Below are 20017 nucleotides of genomic sequence, written 5' to 3'. Positions count from 1 at the left end.
AAAAAAAAAACCCCACAAATCAATAAAACCAAGAGCTAGTTCTTTGAAAGGATCAACAATATTAATGAACCTCTAGCCAGGCTCACCAAGAAGCAAACAGAGAGGATCCAAATAAAAAAAATCAGAAATGAAAAAGGTGAAGTAACAACAGACCCCACAGACAAAGAACGTTCGTAAAAAAATACTATGAACAACTATATTCCAACAAACTGGACAACCTAGACAAAATGGACATATTCCTAGAAAAATACAATCTTCCAAAATTCAATCAGGAAGAATAAAAAAATCTGAATAGGCCGATAACTATAGAAGAAATTGAACCAGTAATCAAAAAAATTCCAGCAAACAAAAGCCCTGGGCTGGATGGCTTCACAGGGGAGCTTTACCAAGCATTCAAAGAACTAAACCCTACCCTCCTCAGATTATTCCAAAAAATTCAAGAGGAAGAAATACATCCAAGTTCTTTATATAAAGCTAGCATTACCATAATCCCAAAACCAGATAAAGACACTACAAAAAAAGAGAACTACAGGCCAACATCCCTGATGAACATAGATGCTAAAATCCTCAACAAAATTCTAGCAAATCGGATCCAGCATTACATAAGAAAGATCATACACCATGACCAAGTGGGATTTATTCCAGGGATGCAAGGATGGTACAATATCTGCAAATCAATAAATGTGATACATCATGTAAACAAATTGAGAGATAAAAATCACATAGTCATATCAATTGATGCAGAAAAAGCATTTGACAAAATCCAATACCCTTTCTTGATAAAAATTCTCAGCAAAGTGGGAATAGAGGAACCATACCTCAACATAATAAAAGCCTTATATAACAAACTTACAGCCAACATCATACTCAATGAGCACAAACTAAAACCATTTCCCCTAAGAAAAGGAACAAGACAGGGATGCCCACTTTCACCACTCTTTTGACATAGTACTAGAAGTGCTAGCCAAAGCGATCAGACAAGAAGAAATAAAAGGCATCCAAATTGAAAAGAAAAGGTAAAACTGTCATTACTTATAGATTATGTGATATCTTACCTTATAATAGAGAAACATGCAAATTGACCGCACCTCCGCTATGCCCACGATTGGGCCGGCAGGAGGCTGGGGGCGGGACTCCGGGTGGCATATCCGCTGTTGAGAAGATCAAGATGGCGGAGCCCAGTGGCCGGGCCCATGCCGCCACTCACGGGGGTGCCTGGGGCGATCGACACCCCGGGAGGGCATGGCCGGGCCCATGCCGCCGCTCCCGGGGGTGCCTGGGGCGATCGGCACCCCGGGGGGGGCATGGCCGGACCCATGCCGCCGCTCCCCGGGGTGCCTGGGGCGATTGGCACCCCGGGGAGCGTGGCCAGGCCCATCGGCACCCCGGGGGGGCGTGGCCGGACCCATGCCACAGCTCCCCGGGGTGCCTGGGGTGATCGGCACCCCGGGGGGCGTTGCCAGGCCCATCGGCACCCTGGGGGGCGTGGCCGGGCCCATGCCGCCGCTCCCGGGGGTGCCTGGGGCGATCGGCACCCCGGGGGGGGGCGTGGCCGGGCCCATCGGCACCCGGGGGGCGTGGCCCTGCCCATGCCGCCCCTCCCGGGGGTCCCGGGGTGATCGGCCACCCGGGGGGCGTGGCCAGGGCCCTCCCGCCCCTTCTGGGGGTCCCGGGGGGCGATAGGCCACCGGGGGGCGTGGCCAGGCCCCTCCCGCCCCTCCCGGGGGTCCCGGGGGCGATAGGCCACCAGGGTGGGCGTGGCCCAGCCCCTCCCGCCCCTCCCGGTGGTCCGGGGGTCGATCGGCCACCTGTAGGGGCGTGGCCGGGCCCATCCCGCCCCTCCCGCCGCTCACGGGGGTCCCGGGGGCTGAGGCTTTCCGGGCCTTGGGCACCAGCGGGGAGCCTGCACCCATCGCAGGAAACCACTGGGGGCGACTCCTGTGATCGGTAGCAGGGACGCTGGGTGCGGCGAGCCCAAGGCCAGGAAAGCCTGGGGCGGAGGCTTTCCAGGCCTTGGGCACCAGTGGGCAGCCTGCATGGATCGCAGGAAACCACTGGGGGTCGGCTCCTGCGATCCTTAGCAAGGATGTTGGGTGCCGCCCAGCCCAAGGCCACCGCCCGGGGCCAAGCCCCTACCCTGAAAAAGGCAGAAGGCGGTGGCCACAGCCAAGGCCTGGGTCCCTGGTGCCGGCAGAAAACTGGTGCAGGCAGCCAGGTGAATGAAGGTCTATTGCACGAATCTTCGTGCAAACGGGCTACTAGTTGACATAGAAAACCCGAAAGACTCCATCAAAAAATTACTAGACTTAATAAATGAATTTGACAATGTGGCAGGATACAAAATTAACACCCAGAAACCTAAGGCTTTTTTATACACCAATAATGAACTCACAGAAAGAAAAACTAAAAAAAAAAGTCCCATTTGCCATTTAAACAAAAAAATTAAGATACCTAAATATAAACTAACTAAGGAGGTAAAAAACATATACACAGACAACTATAGGACATAGAAAAAAGAGATAGAGGAATACATAAGCAAATGGAAGAATATTCCTTGTTCATGGATGGGTAAAATCAATATCATTAAAATGTCCATACAACCCAAAGCAATCTATAGATTCAATGTACTCCCCATTCAAATACCAATGGCATATTTCACAGACCCAGAACAAATTCCAAAAATTCATTTGGAATTAAAAAAAAGACCCAGAATAGCTATAGCAATCCTGAAAAGGAAGAACAAAGTTGGAGGGATCATGATATCAGATATCAAGCTCTATTACAAAGCTACTGTTCTCAAAACAGCCTGGTATTGATACAAGAACAGACATATAGACCAATGGAACAGAACAGAGAACCCAGAAATCGACCCATGCCATTATGTTCAATTAACATTTGACAAAGGAGGCAAGAACATACAATAGAGTCAAGTCAGTCTCTTCAATAAATGGTGTTGGGAAAATTGGACAGACAGGCCAAAAAAATAAAACTAGACCACCAACTTACACCATACACAAAAATAAACTCAAAGTGGATAAAGGACTTAAATGTAAGATGGGAATTCATGGAAATCTTAGAATAATCCATAGGCAGCAAAATATCTGACATATGTTGTAGCAATAAATTTACCGATACCGCTCCTAAGACAATGTAAAACTAAGGAGAAAATAAACAAACGGAACTACATCAAAATAAAAAGCTTTTGCTCAGCAAAAGAAACCATCAACAAAACAACAAGAGAGCTCACTGCATGGGAGAACATATTTGCCAATGTTATATCCTATAAGCATTTAATCTCCAAAATTTTTAAGTAACTCATACAACTTAACAAAAGGAAGGTAAACAATCCAATCAAAAAATGGGCAAAGGACCTAAATAGACACTTTTCAAAAGAGGACATACAGAAGGCTGAGAGACATATGAAAACATGCTCAAAGTCACTAATCATCTGAGAGATGCAAATCAAAACAACAATGAGGTACCATCTCAAACCTGTCAGAATGGCTGTCATCAACAAACCAACAAAAGACAAGGGCTGGTGAGGATGTGGAGAAAAAGGACCCTCATGCTCTGCAGGTGGGAATGTAGAGTGGTGAAGCCACTGTGGAAAACAGTGTGGAGTTTCCTCAAAAAATTAAAAATGGAACTCCCATTTGACCCAGTAATCCAACTTCTAGGAATATATCCCATGAAATCAGAAACACCAATCAGAAAGAATATATGCACCCCTATGTTCATACTAGCACAATTTATAATAGCTAGGATTTGGAAGCAGCCTAAGTGCCCATCAGCAGATGAATGGATTAAAAAACTGTGGTACATCTACACAATGCAATACTATGCAGCTATGAAAAGAAGGAATTTTTCCATTTGCATCAGCATGGATGGAATTGGAGAGCATTATACTAAGTGAAATAAGCCAGTCGGGGAAAGGTAAATATCATATGATCTCACTTACTTGTGGAATATAATGAACAAAAATAAATCCAGAGACACAGAAGCATCAAACAGACTGTCAAACCTCGGAGGGAAGTCAGTAGAGGGTGAGAGAGGGGGGTTAAGAGATCAACCAAAGGACCTGTATGCATGCACATAAACAAAATCAATGGACACACACAGTAGGGGAATGAGGTCATGTGGCCAGGGAGAGGTCATTGGGGGAAAAGGGAGACATATGTAATACCTTAAACAGTAAAGAATTTAAATGATAAAAAAAGAACAACAAAGCCCAAAGTGAGTAGAATAAAGCAAATAATAAAGTCAAAATCAGAGATAAATTTAACAATGTCTAAAAAACAATACAAAATATCAGTGACATCAAGAACTGGTCCTTTGAAAAGATAAACAAGATTGATACATTTTAAAGCAGACTCATTAAGAAAAAAAATGGAAAGGATCCAAATAAGTAAAATTATAAATGAAAGAGGAGAAGTAACAATTGACACCATAGAAATACAAAGCATTATAAGAAAATGTTATGAATAACTATATGCCAACCATTTGGATAATCTGGAAGAAAGGCATAAATTGCTAGAAACATACAATCTTCCAAAACTGAATCAAGAAGGAACAAAATTTGAACAAACTGATTACAACTAATGAAATAGAAGCTATAAAAAGGGAAAAAAACAAACAAATAAACTCTCAACAAACAATAATCCTGGACCAGATGGTTCACAGGTGAATTTTACCAAACACTCAAAGAACTAACACCTATCCTTTCAAACTATTCCAAAAACTTCAAGAGGAAGGAAGACTCCTAAGCTCATTTTATAAGGCCCAATTCTAAAACCAGATAAAGACATTATGAAGATTGAAAATTATAGGTAAATACCCCTGCTGAACAGAGATATAAAATTATTAGCAAACCAAATCCAGCAACACAGTAAAAATATCATGCACCATGACCAAGTGGGATTTATTTCTGATTTGCAAGTTTGGTACAATATCCACATATCAATTAATGTGATATACCACATAAATAAGATGAAGGATAAAAATCATATGATCATACCAATAGATGCAGAGAAACAATTTGACAAAATACCACAACCATTTATGATAATAATTCTCAGCAAAGTGGGAACAGAGAAAACATACCACAACATAATAAAGGCTATATATGACTAACCACAGCTAACATCATACTCGATGGGGAAAAACTACAAGCATTTCCCTTAAGGTCATGAGCAAGACAGTGATATCATTTTCACCACTCTTATTCAACATAATACTAGAAGTCCTTGCCACAGCGATCAGACAAGAAGAAGAAATAAAAGGTATCCAAATTGGAAAGGAGGAAGTAAAACTGTCATTATTTGCAGATCACATGATATTGTAAATAGAAACCCTAAAGACTCTACCACAAAACTACAAGAACTGATAAATGAATTCAGTAAAGTAGCAGGACACAAAATAAATATTTAGAAAATGGTTGCATCTTTACATATCAATAATGAACTATCAGAAATGGAAACTACAAAAACAATCACATTACAATTGTGTAAAAAATAAAATAAAATACCTAAGAACAAATTTAACCCAAGGAGATAAAAGACTTGTATTTGGAAAATTACACGACACTGAAGAAAGAAACTGCAGAAAATACAGTTAAGTGGAAGCACATAATGTGGACATGGGTAGGAAGAATTAACATCATTAAAATATCCATACTACCTAGAGAAATCTAAAGATTCAATGCAGTTCCTATCAAAATATCAATAGGTTATTTCACAGAATAAGAATAGATAGTCCAAAATTATATATGGAACCACAAAGACTCTGAATAGCCACAGCAATGTTGAGAATGAAGAACAAAGTTAGAGGTATCACACTACCTGATTTCAAACTATACTACAAGGTTATAGTAAGCAAACAGTATAGTATTGGCATAAAAACAGACATATAGACCAATGCAGCAGTATTGAGAGCCCATAAAGAAACTCACTCTTTTATCATCAACTAGAGGCCTGGTGCACAGATTTGTTTTTCCCCATTGAAAGGAAATTAATTAGCAGGTGGTCAGCGGGGCTGAACTGGGCGAGACAGGCCGGACATGCCCTGGAGCCAACCTCCCACAGTCCCTCCCTGGCTGGCCGCACCTGGGGCGATGATGGGGCTTGAAGGGCATCTGCAGAGTAAGCGGGTTTCCTTTGGCAGGTGGATCCCTCGGCCTGGCCTGGCCTGTGGGGATGGGGCTGAAACCAGCTCTCCGACATCCCACCAGGGGTCCTGGATTTCGAGAGTGTGGTTCTCGGGTGACGCACTCTGGAAAAGGGCTTCCTCCTCTTTGGTTTCAGGTGTATCACCCAAGAACCACAGCTGCCAAGTCACCGCAGCTTGGCAGCTCTTGCATTGAGCATCTGCCCCCTGGTGGTCAGTGCGCATCATAGCTACCAGTAGGAGCATCTGCTCCCTGGTGATCATTGCGTGTCATAGCTACCAGTCTGAGGGTTGAATGGTCAGATGGTCACTTAGGCTTTTATATATATAGACTAGTGGCCTGGTGCAAGAAATTCGTTCTGGGGGGGGGGCATGTCCCTCAGCCCAGCCTGCACCCTCTCCAATCTGGGACATCCCTCTCACAATCCAAGACTGCTGTCTCCCAACTGCTTGCCTGCCTGCCTTCCTGATTGCCCCTAACCGCTTCTGCCTGCCAGCCTGATCTCCCCTAACACTCCCCTGCAGGCCTGGTCCCCCTCAACTGCTCTCCACTGCAGGACTGGGTCCCCCCCGCCCCAACTGCCCTTCCCTGCAGGTCTGGTCACCCCCAACTTCCCTCCTCTGCCGGCCTGGTGACCCCTAACTGCCCTCCCCTGCAGGCCTGGACCCCTCAACTGCTCTCCACTGCAGGCCTGGGTCCCCCCATCTGCCCTTCCCTGCATGCCTGGTCACCCCCAACTTCACTCCTCTGCTGGCCTGGTCCCTCCCAACTGCCCTCCCCTGCTGGCCATCTTGTGGTGGCTATCTTGTGTCCACATGGGGGCAGGATCTTCGACCACATGGGGGCAGCAATCTTGTGTGTTGGAGTGATGGTCAATCTGCATATTACTCTTTTATTAGACAGGATAGAGGCCTGGTGCACGGGTGTGGGCTGGCTGGTTTGCCCTGAAGGATGTCCTGGATCAGGGTGAAGGTTCCTTTGGGGCATGGGGTGGCCTGGGTGAGGGGCCTGTGGTGGTTTGCAGGCTGGCCACGCCCCCTCATGACCCAAGCGGAGGCCCTGGTATCTGGGGTTTATTTATCTTCTACAACTGAAACTTTGTAGCCTGGAGTGGAGCCAAGCCTTCTGCTTGCTCCGTGGCAGCAGCCATTTCTGTTGGGGTTTATGTATCTTCTATAATTGAAACTTTGTAGCCTTAAGTGGAGGCCTGGGCAGGCCCGGGTGTGCGGAAAGCTTGGCTTCCTCCATTGCCAGGGCAGCCCTAGCCTCCCGCTCTTTCCAGCTCCATGGCTGCCACCATTTCTGTTTGGATTTGTTTACCTTCTATAATTGAAACTTTGTAGCCTTGAGTGAAGGCCTAGGCCGGCAAGGGCAGGCAGAAAGCTTGACTTCCTCCATTGCCCAGGAAACCCAAGCCTCCCTCCTGCTCTCTGTGGCTGTAGCCATCTTGGTTGGGTTTATTTGCATATTTGCTCCTGATTGGCTTGTGGGCATGGCTTGTGGGCATGGCTTATGAGTGTAGCGGAGTGATGGTTAATTTGCATATTACTCTTTTATTATATAGGAATATAGGATTAGTATTTGACAAAGGAGGCAAGAACATACAACAGGGCAAAGAGAGTCTATTTAATAAATGGTGCTGGGAAAATTTGCCATGCAAAAATGAAACTAGAATACCTTTTTCATCGTATACAAAAATAAACTCAAAATGCATTAAAGATTTAAATGTAATACTCAAAACCATAAAATTCCTAGAAAAAAAACAAAGGCAGTAAGATACCTGATATTTCTCTTAGCAATCTGATATATCTTCGCAGGGAAGGGAAACAAAAGAAAAATAAACAAATGAGACTACATCAAACTAAAACGTTTTGGTATAGCAAAGGAAACAAGATGAAAAGACAACCCACTGAATGGGAGAAGACATTCACCAATGATACCTCTGATAAGGGGTTAATATCCAAAAGAAACTCATACAACACAACACCAAAAACACAAACAACCCAATTATATAATGAGTAGAGCTGTTGAATAGACACTTCTCCAAAGAGGACATATGAAAAGATGCTCAATGTCACCAAATGTTAGAGAAATGAAAGTTATCTGTCAGAATGGCTATCTTCAATAAATGCACAAATGATAAGTGTTGGTGAAGACGTGGAAGAAACGGAACCCTTGTGTACTGTTGGTGGGAATGCAGATTGGTGCAGCCTCTTTGGAAAACAGTATGGGATTTCTTTTAAAATTCGAAAATTGAATTTCCTATGACCCAGCAATTTCACTTCTGTGGATTTATACAAAGAAACCAAAAATACTAATTGGAAAGAATATATGCACCTCTATGTTCATTGCAGCGTTATTTATAAGTGCCAGGATATGGAAGCAACCCAGTGCTCATCAATAGATGAATGGATAAAGAATGGAGGTACATATATACTATAGAATATCATTTTGCCATAAAAAATAATGGAATCTTACCATCTGTGACAGCATGGATGGAGCTAGAGGGTGCTATGCTCAGTGAAATAAATCATTCAGAGAAAGAAAAATACATTATGATTTCACTTATTTTTGGAATCTAAAGAACAAAATAAATGAACAAACAAAACATAAACAGACTCACACACAGACAACAGAGAACAGACTGAGGGTTTTCAGATGGGAGAGGTTTGGGGAGACTGGGTGGAAAAGGTGAAGGGATTGAGAAGCACACATTGGTAGATTAAGAATAGTCATAGAGATGGAAAGTACAACATAGGGAATATAGTCAATAATATCGTGCCACGTGAGTCCTGGAAATATAGGGAGAACACTTCGTAACATATATGATTGTCTAACTGCTGTGCTGTATACCTGAAACTAATATAAAATAATATTGAATGTAAAAAATAATATTACCACACAAATAAAGGTGAAATAGACAGTGGTGAAAAATAGTCAGAGATATGGAAGATAGGTTTGAGAAAAATGAGCAAAATGAAATGGAAAATAATAGTTAAAATTATTAGGGAAAATAGAAAATAACACTTAAAAGTTATTAGGGAAAATAATAAAATCTGAAAGACAGATTTCAATGATGTATATATAATTTGTGCTTCTAGGAAGAGAATAGAACAAAGATATGTTTTAGGAAAGCTTTCCTATAACAAAGATAACTGTAAATCTATTGGCTTAAAGGTTAATATGCTGTCCTGGAAAAATTCATACAGATGGATCAAGATATATCATTGTCAAATAACTAGAATATTTAAATAAAAGAAACATGCATATTGGCTAGGCCATAAAATCAAGTCCTCTATTATGTACAATATTCTCAAGTTGGTGTTAAATTTCTTCATAACAACATTCAATGTCTACATGGACGTCAGAGAAAGAAAATGTGACTCATGAATTGTAAAACAGCCTAACTATAATTCAAGTATGCACATAATTGACAGATTTACACATGGAAGATAGCAGGAAATATAGTTCCCATTAGCCCTTCTTAAAGAAACTTCTAGAGGATAGCCTAAGTTAACTAGGCAATGAATGAAAAAATGAATAAAAGGACTATTTTGATAAGATAATTCATTTACTAGTAAATGTAGAACTATGACTAATCAACTATAAGAATTATGTCTGCCTAATAGCATATAAGTTATATAAAATAGTCAATTCAGAAATGGTAGTAAAATAAACCAAATTTGGTAGATGACAGAGACTAGTAGAGAGACGAGGTAAAAGCTAGGATAAGCATACTAATTTTTTATATCTTATTGTGAGTGAGGGGTCAATAGACCCTGTCCATAGCTGATAAATTAAGTATTAGATGGATAAATATTTTAAGGATATGAAGGTAACAACTAGACTAGGTATGATAATAAAACTAACCAAAAATCCCTATGTTAAAGTAGATGGAGGAAAGAGAAACATGCTTATTTCTCATAATTTATAGTAAGTAGTTAATAAATTATATCTAAATAAATAGTTAAAATCTATTTTAAAATTTTGTTAACTAACCAATCTGTATTCTATGGAATATATATATTATATATATATATATATATATATATATATATATATATATAAATTGTTTTTCCTCCAGTTTGAAAAAAACACTTCATTATCTTTTCTCTTCTCCATGATTCTTCAAAGAGTACTGGAATGGTTCTGTGACCACATCTACCAAGTTACTTTCGTGTCTTTGGATAGTCTTCATTTATATCTAGAGGCCTGACTCTTAAATTAGCAAAGGACAAAAATCTTGATTTTAATGTACTATTGTTTTATTTCTACCAAATTCCAGTTGGTTTATTTTTCTCTCCTTTTTTTCTTTCTTCTTATATGTCCACCAATCCAACTAACATTTGTTCAGTTTTTACTGAGTCAGATACTGTGCAAGGATGCTGGCTATTTACAAAAATGGTGCAGACAAGCCTCTGCCCTCAAGATTAGTCTAGGGCAGAGGCAAATAACACTAATACAAATATGCTTTTAATATCAAGAGCAATCTCCCTACGCCACCCCACCCCAAGAAAAGCTAAAGCTATCTTGATGTTCTGAAAAGGCTCTGTGAAGAAAATCGTATTTCCTCTGGGTCATGAAGAATGAATAGGTCTTCACCAGACAGGGGGAAAAAAAGAACGTTCCAGATAGAGTAAAAAATTAAGCTAAGACACAGAAGGAATGATGATCACGTTGGTTTGATTGTAATGGGAACATACTGAAAAGTGAGGGGCTAGGTTGAAATTTGAGTCCACTCTTCTGGGTGACTTTGTAAATACAAAGGGTTCCCATTTAGCAGTATCACATTTAGGTTTGGTCCCTCACCACCAGATATCAGTCCTCTATGATACATACCCTCTTTTCTTTGCCCCCAGCAAACACCCCACATTGCCAAGAAGCACTCCAGTTGAGAAATGGATTGATGACCCCAGTGAATAGCACACAGCCTTGGCCAGTTCCCACAGGCTGCAGGCTGCCCACTCCTGGTTACAATACAGTTCTCTCAGGAGTGTTTCCCAGCCCCCACCCTTGCTGTATCTTACCTTCATCTCCAGGGCCTCTGGCACCTTCTTGCCTTCCCAAGCCCAACTCCTCTTGGTGAAGTAGTTGACAGTGGCAAATTCTATCAGTGCAGAAAATACAAAGGCATAACAGACGGCTATGAACCAGTCCATGGCCGTCGCATATGCCACTTTAGGTAAGGAGTTTCTGGCACTGATACTCAGGGTGGTCATGGTGAGAACAGTGGTGACACCTGGGGAGAGAGAAGATAAGAGCCCATTTGCCAATCAAAGACATTTAGAGCATATTTGATAAGATCACCAACTTTCTACTTAAAAGGAGGAGCTATACCCACCCTCCACTCAAACATTCCCTTTAAAGTAAAAAACAGAATGTAAAAGTGGGGTGGTTCTACCTAGTAGCCACTCCATCCCAATTCTCACAATAATAGGGATCTCCAGTATAACAATTCTAAAAGTTGTCCTCTAGCCTCTGCTTAAACATTTCTATTGAAGAGTAGGTAACATATTTTATTATAAGAGATAATTTTAATTAGAAAAAAACTTCTTCCTCTAACTCCTGGTCTATTGACTGATCTCAGAGTTCTTTCTCTAGCAAGGCAGGAAAGAAAAGTTTGTTCCCTCCTCTGCAGGACAGCCCTTCAAAGATTTGGAGAGGGTCACTATGGTTCCTCATGAATCTGTTTATCTCCAGAATGAACATAGTTCCTTCTCTTGTTTCTCCTCTCTCATTCTGATAATTCTCTTCTAAACAGCCCAGAACTGAGCCTGAGACTAAGAACATGGTCTGAGGTCAGTAGGCTATTCACTTTCATTATCATGGACACTATTATCCTAATAATGCAACAAACTGTTGTGGAAATGATTCTTTAGTTGCATCACAGTCTAGGTCAGTGATGGCGAACCTATGACACGCGTGTCAGCACTGACACGCGTAGCCATTTCTGATGACACGCGGCCACTGAGGCAGCCGCATGCTGAGGATGAAACATTTGCTGCTCCTGAGGATGAAACATTTGCGAAATAATGTTTTTTCCTCAAAGTGACACACTACCCGAGTTATGCTCAGTTTTTTGGCGAAGTTTGACACACCAAGTTCAAAAAGTTGCCCATCACTGGTCTAGGTCTTATTGAGCTTCATGAACAACCAAAGCTATTCCAATAGTTATTTTTGTGAGTTTTTGCCAAACCAGAGTTCACTTTTAGGTCAATTGATTCCTTTTCTTGGTATTATTAACCTAAATTAAAGACTTTTCTTTATTCACTTTTAAATTAGATTTATTTATTAAATTTATTGGGGTTACATTGGCCAACATGAACATATTGGTTTCAGGTGTGTTTCTGGTTACAAGATCTGTATATTGTGCCATGTGCTTACCGCCCAAGATCAAATCTCCTGTCACCATATATTAGGACTCCCTTCTCCCCCTCACCACCTTCCCTCTGGCACCCACCACACTGCTGTTTGTGTTCATGAGTTTCCATTTTATATCCCATATATGAGTAAAATCATATGACTCTTAGCTTTTTCTGACTGACTTATTTCACTTAGCACAATGTTCTTAAGGTTCACCCATGTTGTTGCAAATTGGAGATCTCATCCTTTATTAGCACATATTATTTATCCAGTCCTCTATCACAGGGCACTTTGGTTGTTTCCATGTCTTGGCCACCATGAAGAATGCTACAATAAACATAGGGTTGCATATATCTTTGCAAATACATGATTTCTAGTTTTTCAGGTATATATCCAAGAGAAGGATTGCTGAGTCATATGGTAACTCTTTCTTAATTTGTTGAGGAATTGCCAGACTGCTTTTCATAGTGGTTGTACCAGTCTACATTCCCACCAGCAGTTAATGAGGGTTCCCTCATATTGGTCTGTAGTTTTCATTTTTTTGTGTTATCATTGCCAGGGTTTGGTATCAGGGTTACATTGGCCTTCTAGAATGTGTTAATAAGTACTGCCCCTTCTTCAGTATTTTGGAAGAGTTTGAGAAGGATAGGTTTTAAATCTTCTTTGAACATTTGGTAGAATTCACTGGTGAAGCCATCTGATCCTGGACTTTTATTTTTTATTTTTGGAGATTTTTTTTATGGTTGCTTCAATTTAATCACTGCTGATTGGTCTATTTAGATTTTCCAATTCTTCATGATTTAGTCTAGGAAGGTTATATATTTCAGGGAACTTTTTCTAGGTTATTGAATTTTGTGGCATATATTCTTTCATAATATTCTAGTATGATCCTTTGTTTATCTGTGATGTCTGTGGTGCCATGTGCTTACCACCCAAGATCAAATTTCTGACTTTTATATGGGTCTTTTCTCTTTTTTCCTTAGTGAGTCTATCCAGGGGTTTATCAATTTTATAAATTTTTCAAAGAACCAGCTCTTTGTTTTATAATTTTTTTGTATAGTCTTTTTGTTCTCTATTTCATTCAATTCTGCTCTAACTTTTATTATTTCCTTTATTCCGCTGAGTTTGGGTTGCTTTTGTTCTTTTTCTAGTTCTTTAAGATGTGATGTTAGGTTGTTTACTTGGGATTTCTCTTGTTTCTTGAGATAGGCCTGTAATGATATAAAGTTCCCTCTTATTACTGCTTTCGCTGCATCCCAGAAGTTTTGATATGTTGTATTGTCATTCTCATTTGTCTACATATCTCTTGATCTCATCTTTTACTTCTTCTTTGACCCAGTCAGTTTTTAGTAGTATGTTGTTTAATCTCCACGTACTTTTGGGTTTCTTTAGTTCGTTTCTGTAGTTGATTTCTAATTTCAAGTCATTGTGGTCAGAGAATATGCTTGGTATAACTTCAATCTTCTTTAATTTGTTGATGCTAGTTATGTGACCCCACCTATGATCTATCCTTGAGAATGTTCCATGTGCACTGGAGAAGAATATATAATCTAATGTTCTGTGATGAAAGGTTCTATAAATGTCTATTATGTCCATTTGGTATAGTGATTCATTTAAGGGTGATATTTCTTTTTTGATTTTCTGTTTGGTTGATTTCTCTAGAGCTGTCAATGGAGTATTAAAGTCCCCAGCTATGATTGTTTTGATCTGTTTCTCCCTTTAGTTCTGTGAGTAGTTGTTTTATATATTTCAGTGCTCCCTGGTTGGGTGCATATATACTAAGAAGTGTTATGTTTTCTTGATGTAATGCCCCTTTATCATTATAAAGTGTCCATCTTTGTCTCTCCTTATCTTTGTTACCTTTAAATCTATTTTGTCAGAGGTAAGTATGGCTTTACCTGTTTTTATGTGGATGTTATTTACTTGGCGAATCATTTTCCACCCTTTTACTTTGACTCTACCTTTGTCTTTGCAGCTTAGATATGTCTCTTGAAGGCAGCATATGGCTGTGTTTTGATTTTTTATCCACTCTACTACTCTATGCCTCTTTATTGGTGAATTCAGAACACTTACCTTAAGTATGAGGATTTCCTATAGCTATTTTATATTTTGCATTTTTTGGTAGCGCTGTGCTACCAAAAAATTGGTTCTTTTCCTTTCTGTTTCTGTCTGTTGTTTTTGTCCGGTGGTATTCTATACCGTTTCCTCTTTTTTTTTTTTTTTTTCCAAATCTATGTGACCTGGTTTGGGGATTTTTGTGTGTGGCTACCATTAGGTTTATAAAAAATAAAGTTGCATATATACCAATTTTTTTTCTTTTGAATACATCTGATCTTCATCCTCCTTTGCCAGATCAGACCTTTACTCCCTCCCCTTTTATGTTTTTTTTGTCATCACTAATTATCCATGTTTTTGCTGTAAATTTTTTGATGATCTTACTCGTAGTGTTGTAACCTTATGTTCTTTGTTTCAGGTAGAATAAATCCCTTGAATATTTCCTGCAATGAAGGTTTTCTGGTGATAAAATCCTCAGATTCTGTATGTCTAGGAATATTTTTATTTCTCCTTCAGATTTAAATGCTGGAAGCCAGTTCCAGCATTTCATAATTGCAAGAGTTTCATCAAAAGGTTGATGGAACTTGGGGACTCAACAAGGGCTGAGTCACATATGTTATCGCCTGTTGGGAATGGCTAAAGGCATTTCTCCAAACCTGAAAAGGATGCATTAAATTGATTGTTTGCTGCCAGACAGCCCAGGGCATCTTAATCTACATGTTATTGCCTCCTACTGGCCAAACACCTGAACAGCTGTAGGCTATTCCCCAATCTGACAATGCTTCTGTACAAAACCCTATCCTTTGAAGTGTATATCTCCACCTTGCCTTAGGACAATTTGTGTTAATAAAAAGCAAGGGGTCCTGAGACAAGGAGAACTTGGTTTCTTCAGCCAGGCTCCTCTGCCCCCCCCCCCCCCCAATATGCCTTTCAAAATTATCTTTCATCTCTGGATTCTTACTTAAGTCACACACAGCCTTTCTCCAGATTGCTGAACCCTTCTTAATGCTGGAACAAGAACCCCAGCATTTAAAGGATAATTTGCTGGATATATTATTCATGGCTGGTAATTTCTCTCTTTCAGATATTTGAATATTTGGTTCCATCCTCTTCTGGCTTGTAGAGTTTTTGCTGAGAAATTGGATGAAATTCTGATGGATTTTCCTTTGTAGGTCACTGCCTTCTTTTTTTTTTTTTTTTTTCTTTTTTTTTTTTTTTTCAATTTTTTTTTTCAATTTTTTTATTAAGGTATTATATGTGTACATATCTTACCATTGCCCTCCCCACACCCCACTCCCATATATGCCCCCACCCCCCAGAGTTTTGCATCCATTGGTTATGCTTATATGCATGCATACAAGTCCTTTGATTGATCTCTTATCTCCCCCACCTCTCCCTAACCTTCCCCTTGTAATTTGACAGTCTGTTTGATGCTTTACTGTCTCTGTATCTATCTTTTTGTTCAAGTTTATAATGTTCTTTATTATCCATAAATGAGTGAGATCATGTGGTATTTTTCTTTCATTGACTGACTTATTTCACTTAACATAATGTTCTCCAATTCCTCCCAGGTTGCTGCAAATGATGAGAATTCCTTCTTTTTTATGGCAGCATAGTATTCCATTGTGTAGATGTACCACAGTTTTCTGATCCAGTCATCTGCTGACGGGCACCTAGGCTGTTTCCAAATCTTAGCTATGGTGAATTGCGCTGCTATGAACATAGGGGTGCATATATCCTTTCTAATTGGTGTTTCTAGTTTCTTCGGATATATTCCCAGGAGTGGGATTACTGGGTCAAATGGGAGTTCCATTTTCAGTTTTTTGAGGAAACTCCATATTGTTCTCCACAGTGGCTGCACCAGTCTGCAATCCCACCAGCAGTGCACGAAGGTTCCTTTTTCTCCGCATCCTCGCCAACACTTGTCGTTTGTTGATTTGTTGATGATAGCCATTCTGACAGGTGTGAGATCGTACCGCATTGTTGTTTTGATTTGCATCTCTCGGATAATTAGTGACGTTGAGCATGTTTTCATGTGTCTCTTGGCCTTCCTTCTGTCTTCTTTTGAAAAGATTCTATTTAGGTCTGTTGCCCATTTTTTTATTGGATCATTTATCTTCCTTTTATTAAGTTGTATAAGCTGCCTGTAGATGTTGGAGATTAAACCTTTATCAGTGATGCCATTTGCAAATATGTTCTCCCATGCAGTGGGCCTTCTTGTTGTTTTGTTGATGGTTTCTTTTACTGTGAAAAAGCTTTTTATTTTGATGTAGTCCCATTTGTTAATTTTCTCTTTAGCTTCCATTGCCCTAGGGGCAGTGTCAGTGAAGAATTTCTTTTGGCATATGTCTGACATTTTGCTGCCTGTGGATTGCTCTAGTATTTTTATGGTTTCCCGTCTTATGTTTAAGTCCTGTATCCATTTTGAGTTTATTTTTGTGTATGGCGTAAGTTGGTGATCAAGCTTCATTTTTTTGCATGTATCTGTCCAATTTTCCCAACACCATTTATTGAAGAGACTGTCTTTATTCCATTGTATGTTCATGCCTCCTTTGTCAAATATTAATTGAGCATAGTGGTTTGGGTCAATATCTGGATTCTCTATCCTGTTCCATTGATCTATATGTCTGTTCTTGTGCCAGTACCAGGCTGTTTTGAGAACAGTGGCTTTGTAATACAGCTTGAAATCTGGTATTGAGATCCCTCCTACTTTATTCTTCTTTCTCAGGATTGCTGTGGCTATTCGGGGTCTTTTTTTATTCCAGATGAATTTTTGGAGAGTTCTTTCAAGGTCTGTGAAATATGCCGTTGGTATTTTAATGGGGAGTGCATTGAATCTATAGATTGCTTTGGGTAGTATGGACATTTTAATGATGTTGATTCTACCAATCCATGAACATGGTATGTTCTTCCATCTGTTTACGTCTTCCTCTATCTCTTTTTTCAGTGTCCTGTAGTTTTCCGTGTATAGGTCTTTTACCTCCTTAGTTAAGTTTATTCCTAGGTATCTTAATTTTTTTGGTGCGATGGTAAATGGGATTGCCTTTTTAGTCTCTCTGTCTGTAAGTTCACTATTGGTGTATAGAAAGGCCATAGATTTCTTGGCGTTAATTTTGTATCCTGCTACATTGCCGAATTCATTTATTAAGTCTATTAGTTTTTTGACGGAGTCTTTCGGATTTTTTATGTACAATATCATGTCGTCTGCGAATAAAGACAGCTTTACTTGTTCTTTTCCAATCTGGATGCCTTTTATTTCTTCTTCTTGTCTAATTGCAATGGCTAATACTTCCAGTACTATGTCAAACAGGAGTGGTGAGAGTGGGCATCCCTGTCTTGTTCCTGTTCTTAGGGGAAATGTCTTTAGTTTTTGTCCATTGAGTATGATGTTTGCTGTGGGTTTATCATATATAGCTTTTATTATGTTGAGGTATGAGCCATCTATTCCCACCTTGTTGAGAGCTTTTATCAAGAAAGGGTGTTGGATTTTGTCAAATGCTTTTTCTGCATCAATTGATATGACTATGTGATTTTTATCTTTCAATTTGTTTATGTGATGTATCACGTTTATTGATTTGCGGATATTGTACCATCCTTGCATTCCTGGGATAAATCCTACTTGGTCATGGTGTATGATCTTTCTGATGTACTGCTGGAGCCGATTTGCTAGAATTTTGTTGAGGATTTTGGCATCTATGTTCATGAGGGATATTGGTCTGTAATTCTCTTTCATTGTGTTGTCTTTATCTGGGTTTGGTATTAGGGTGATGCTGGCTTCATAGAAGGAGCTTGGAAGTGTTCCTTCCACTTGAATTTTTTGGAATAGTCTGAGGAGGATAGGTTTTAGTTCTTCCTTGAATGTTTGGTAAAACTCTCCTGTGAAGCCATCAGGCCCCGGGCTTTTGTTTGCCGGAAGCTTTTTGATGACTGCTTCAATTTCGTCCATAGTTATTGGCCTATTGAGCTGTTTAGATTCTTCTTGATTGATTTTTGGAAGGTTATATTTTTCTAGGAATATGTCCATTTCCTCCAGATTGTCCAGTTTGTTGGAATAGAGTTGTTCGTAGTATTTTGTAACAATCCTTTGTATCTCAGCAGGGTCTGTTGTTATTTCACCTCTTTCATTTCTGATTTTGTTTATTTGGGTCCTCTCTCTTTGCTTCTTGGTGAGCCTGGCTAGAGGTCCATCAATCTTGTTTATCCTTTCAAAGAACCAGCTCTTGGTTTTGTTGATCTTATGTATTGTTTCTTTGGTCTCTATGTCATTTATCTCCGCTCTGATCTTTGTTATTTCCTTCCTTCTGGTTACACTGGGCTTTTCTTGCTGCTCTTTTTCTAGCTCTTTGAGTTGTAGGGTTAAGTAATTTATTACCATTGTTTCTTGTTTTTTGCAATAGGCCTGTAGAGCTATGAACTTCCCTCTCAAGACTGCTTTCGCTGTGTCCCATAGATTTTGGATTGTTGTGTTTTCATTGTCATTTGTTGCCATGATGTTTTTTATTTCTTCCTTGATCTCTCTGGTGACCCAGTCCTTGTTTAATAGCATGCTGTTTAGTCTCCATGTGTTTGATTTCTTTGGATTGTATTTATTGTAGTTGATTTCCAGTTTTATGCCACTGTGATCTGAGAAGATGCTTGATATAATTTCTATCTTCTTGAATTTGAAGAGACTTTGCCTGTGACCCAGCATATGGTCTATCTTTGAAAATGACCCATGTGCACTTGAGAAGAATGTATATTCTGTGGCTTTGGGGTGAAATGTTCTGAAGATGTCAATTAATTCCATCTGGTCTAGTGAGTCATTTAGGATTGCTGTTTCTTTGCTGATTTTTTGTTTAGAGGATTTGTCCAGTGGTGATAGTGGGGTATTAAAGTCTCCTACTATGATTGTGTTGCTATTAATCTCTCCCTTGATATCCTCCAGGAGTTTTTTTATGTATTTGGGTGCTCCTATATTGGGAGCGTATATGTTTACCAGAATTATTTCTTCTTGTTGGATTTCTCCCTTTAGTATTATGAAGTGGCCTTCCTTATCTCTTGTTATGGCATTTACTTTGAGGTCTATTTTGTCAGATATAAGTATTGCTACCCCAGCTTTTTTTTCATTTCCATTTGCCTGAAAGATATTTTTCCATCCCTTCACTTTCAATCTGTGTGTGTCTCTTGTTCTGAGGTGGGTCTCTTGTAGACAGCATATATATGGGTCGTGTTTTTTTATCCATTCAGCTACTCGATGTCTTTTGATTGGAGCATTTAGTCCGTTTACATTTAAAGTTATTACTGAAAGGTATTTGTTTGCAGTCATATCTATTTTTGTGTCTGTATTCCTTCTTACCTGTTTATTTCTTCTTTTTACAGTATTCCCTTTAGCAATTCTTGCATTGCTGGTTTGGTGGTGATAAACTCCCTGAGGCTTTTTTTGTCTGCAAAGCTCCT

General features: G+C 39.8%; 1 protein-coding gene across 2 annotated transcripts in view; it reads right to left on the bottom strand.

Annotated features, from left to right (window-relative positions):
• The window catches only part of GABRA3 (gamma-aminobutyric acid type A receptor subunit alpha3), a gene marked incomplete at both ends in the record, with an annotated part of 224130 nt that overhangs the window by 30601 nt on the left and 173512 nt on the right, over window positions 1-20017 (bottom strand). For both annotated transcript variants that reach the window (XM_079765018.1, XM_079765017.1), the window contains one exon: window positions 11191-11402. In XM_079765018.1, the coding sequence (XP_079621144.1) occupies window positions 11191-11402 (212 nt within the window). The remainder of the gene's footprint in view (window positions 1-11190; window positions 11403-20017) is intronic.

The sequence above is a fragment of the Cnephaeus nilssonii genome (assembly GCF_951640355.1).
Source record: "Cnephaeus nilssonii genome assembly, chromosome: X".
In the NCBI taxonomy this organism is placed as follows: Eukaryota; Metazoa; Chordata; class Mammalia; order Chiroptera; family Vespertilionidae; genus Cnephaeus; species Cnephaeus nilssonii.
Note: the sequence above shows the minus strand (reverse complement) of the source record. Positions and strands in the feature narration are given on the sequence as shown.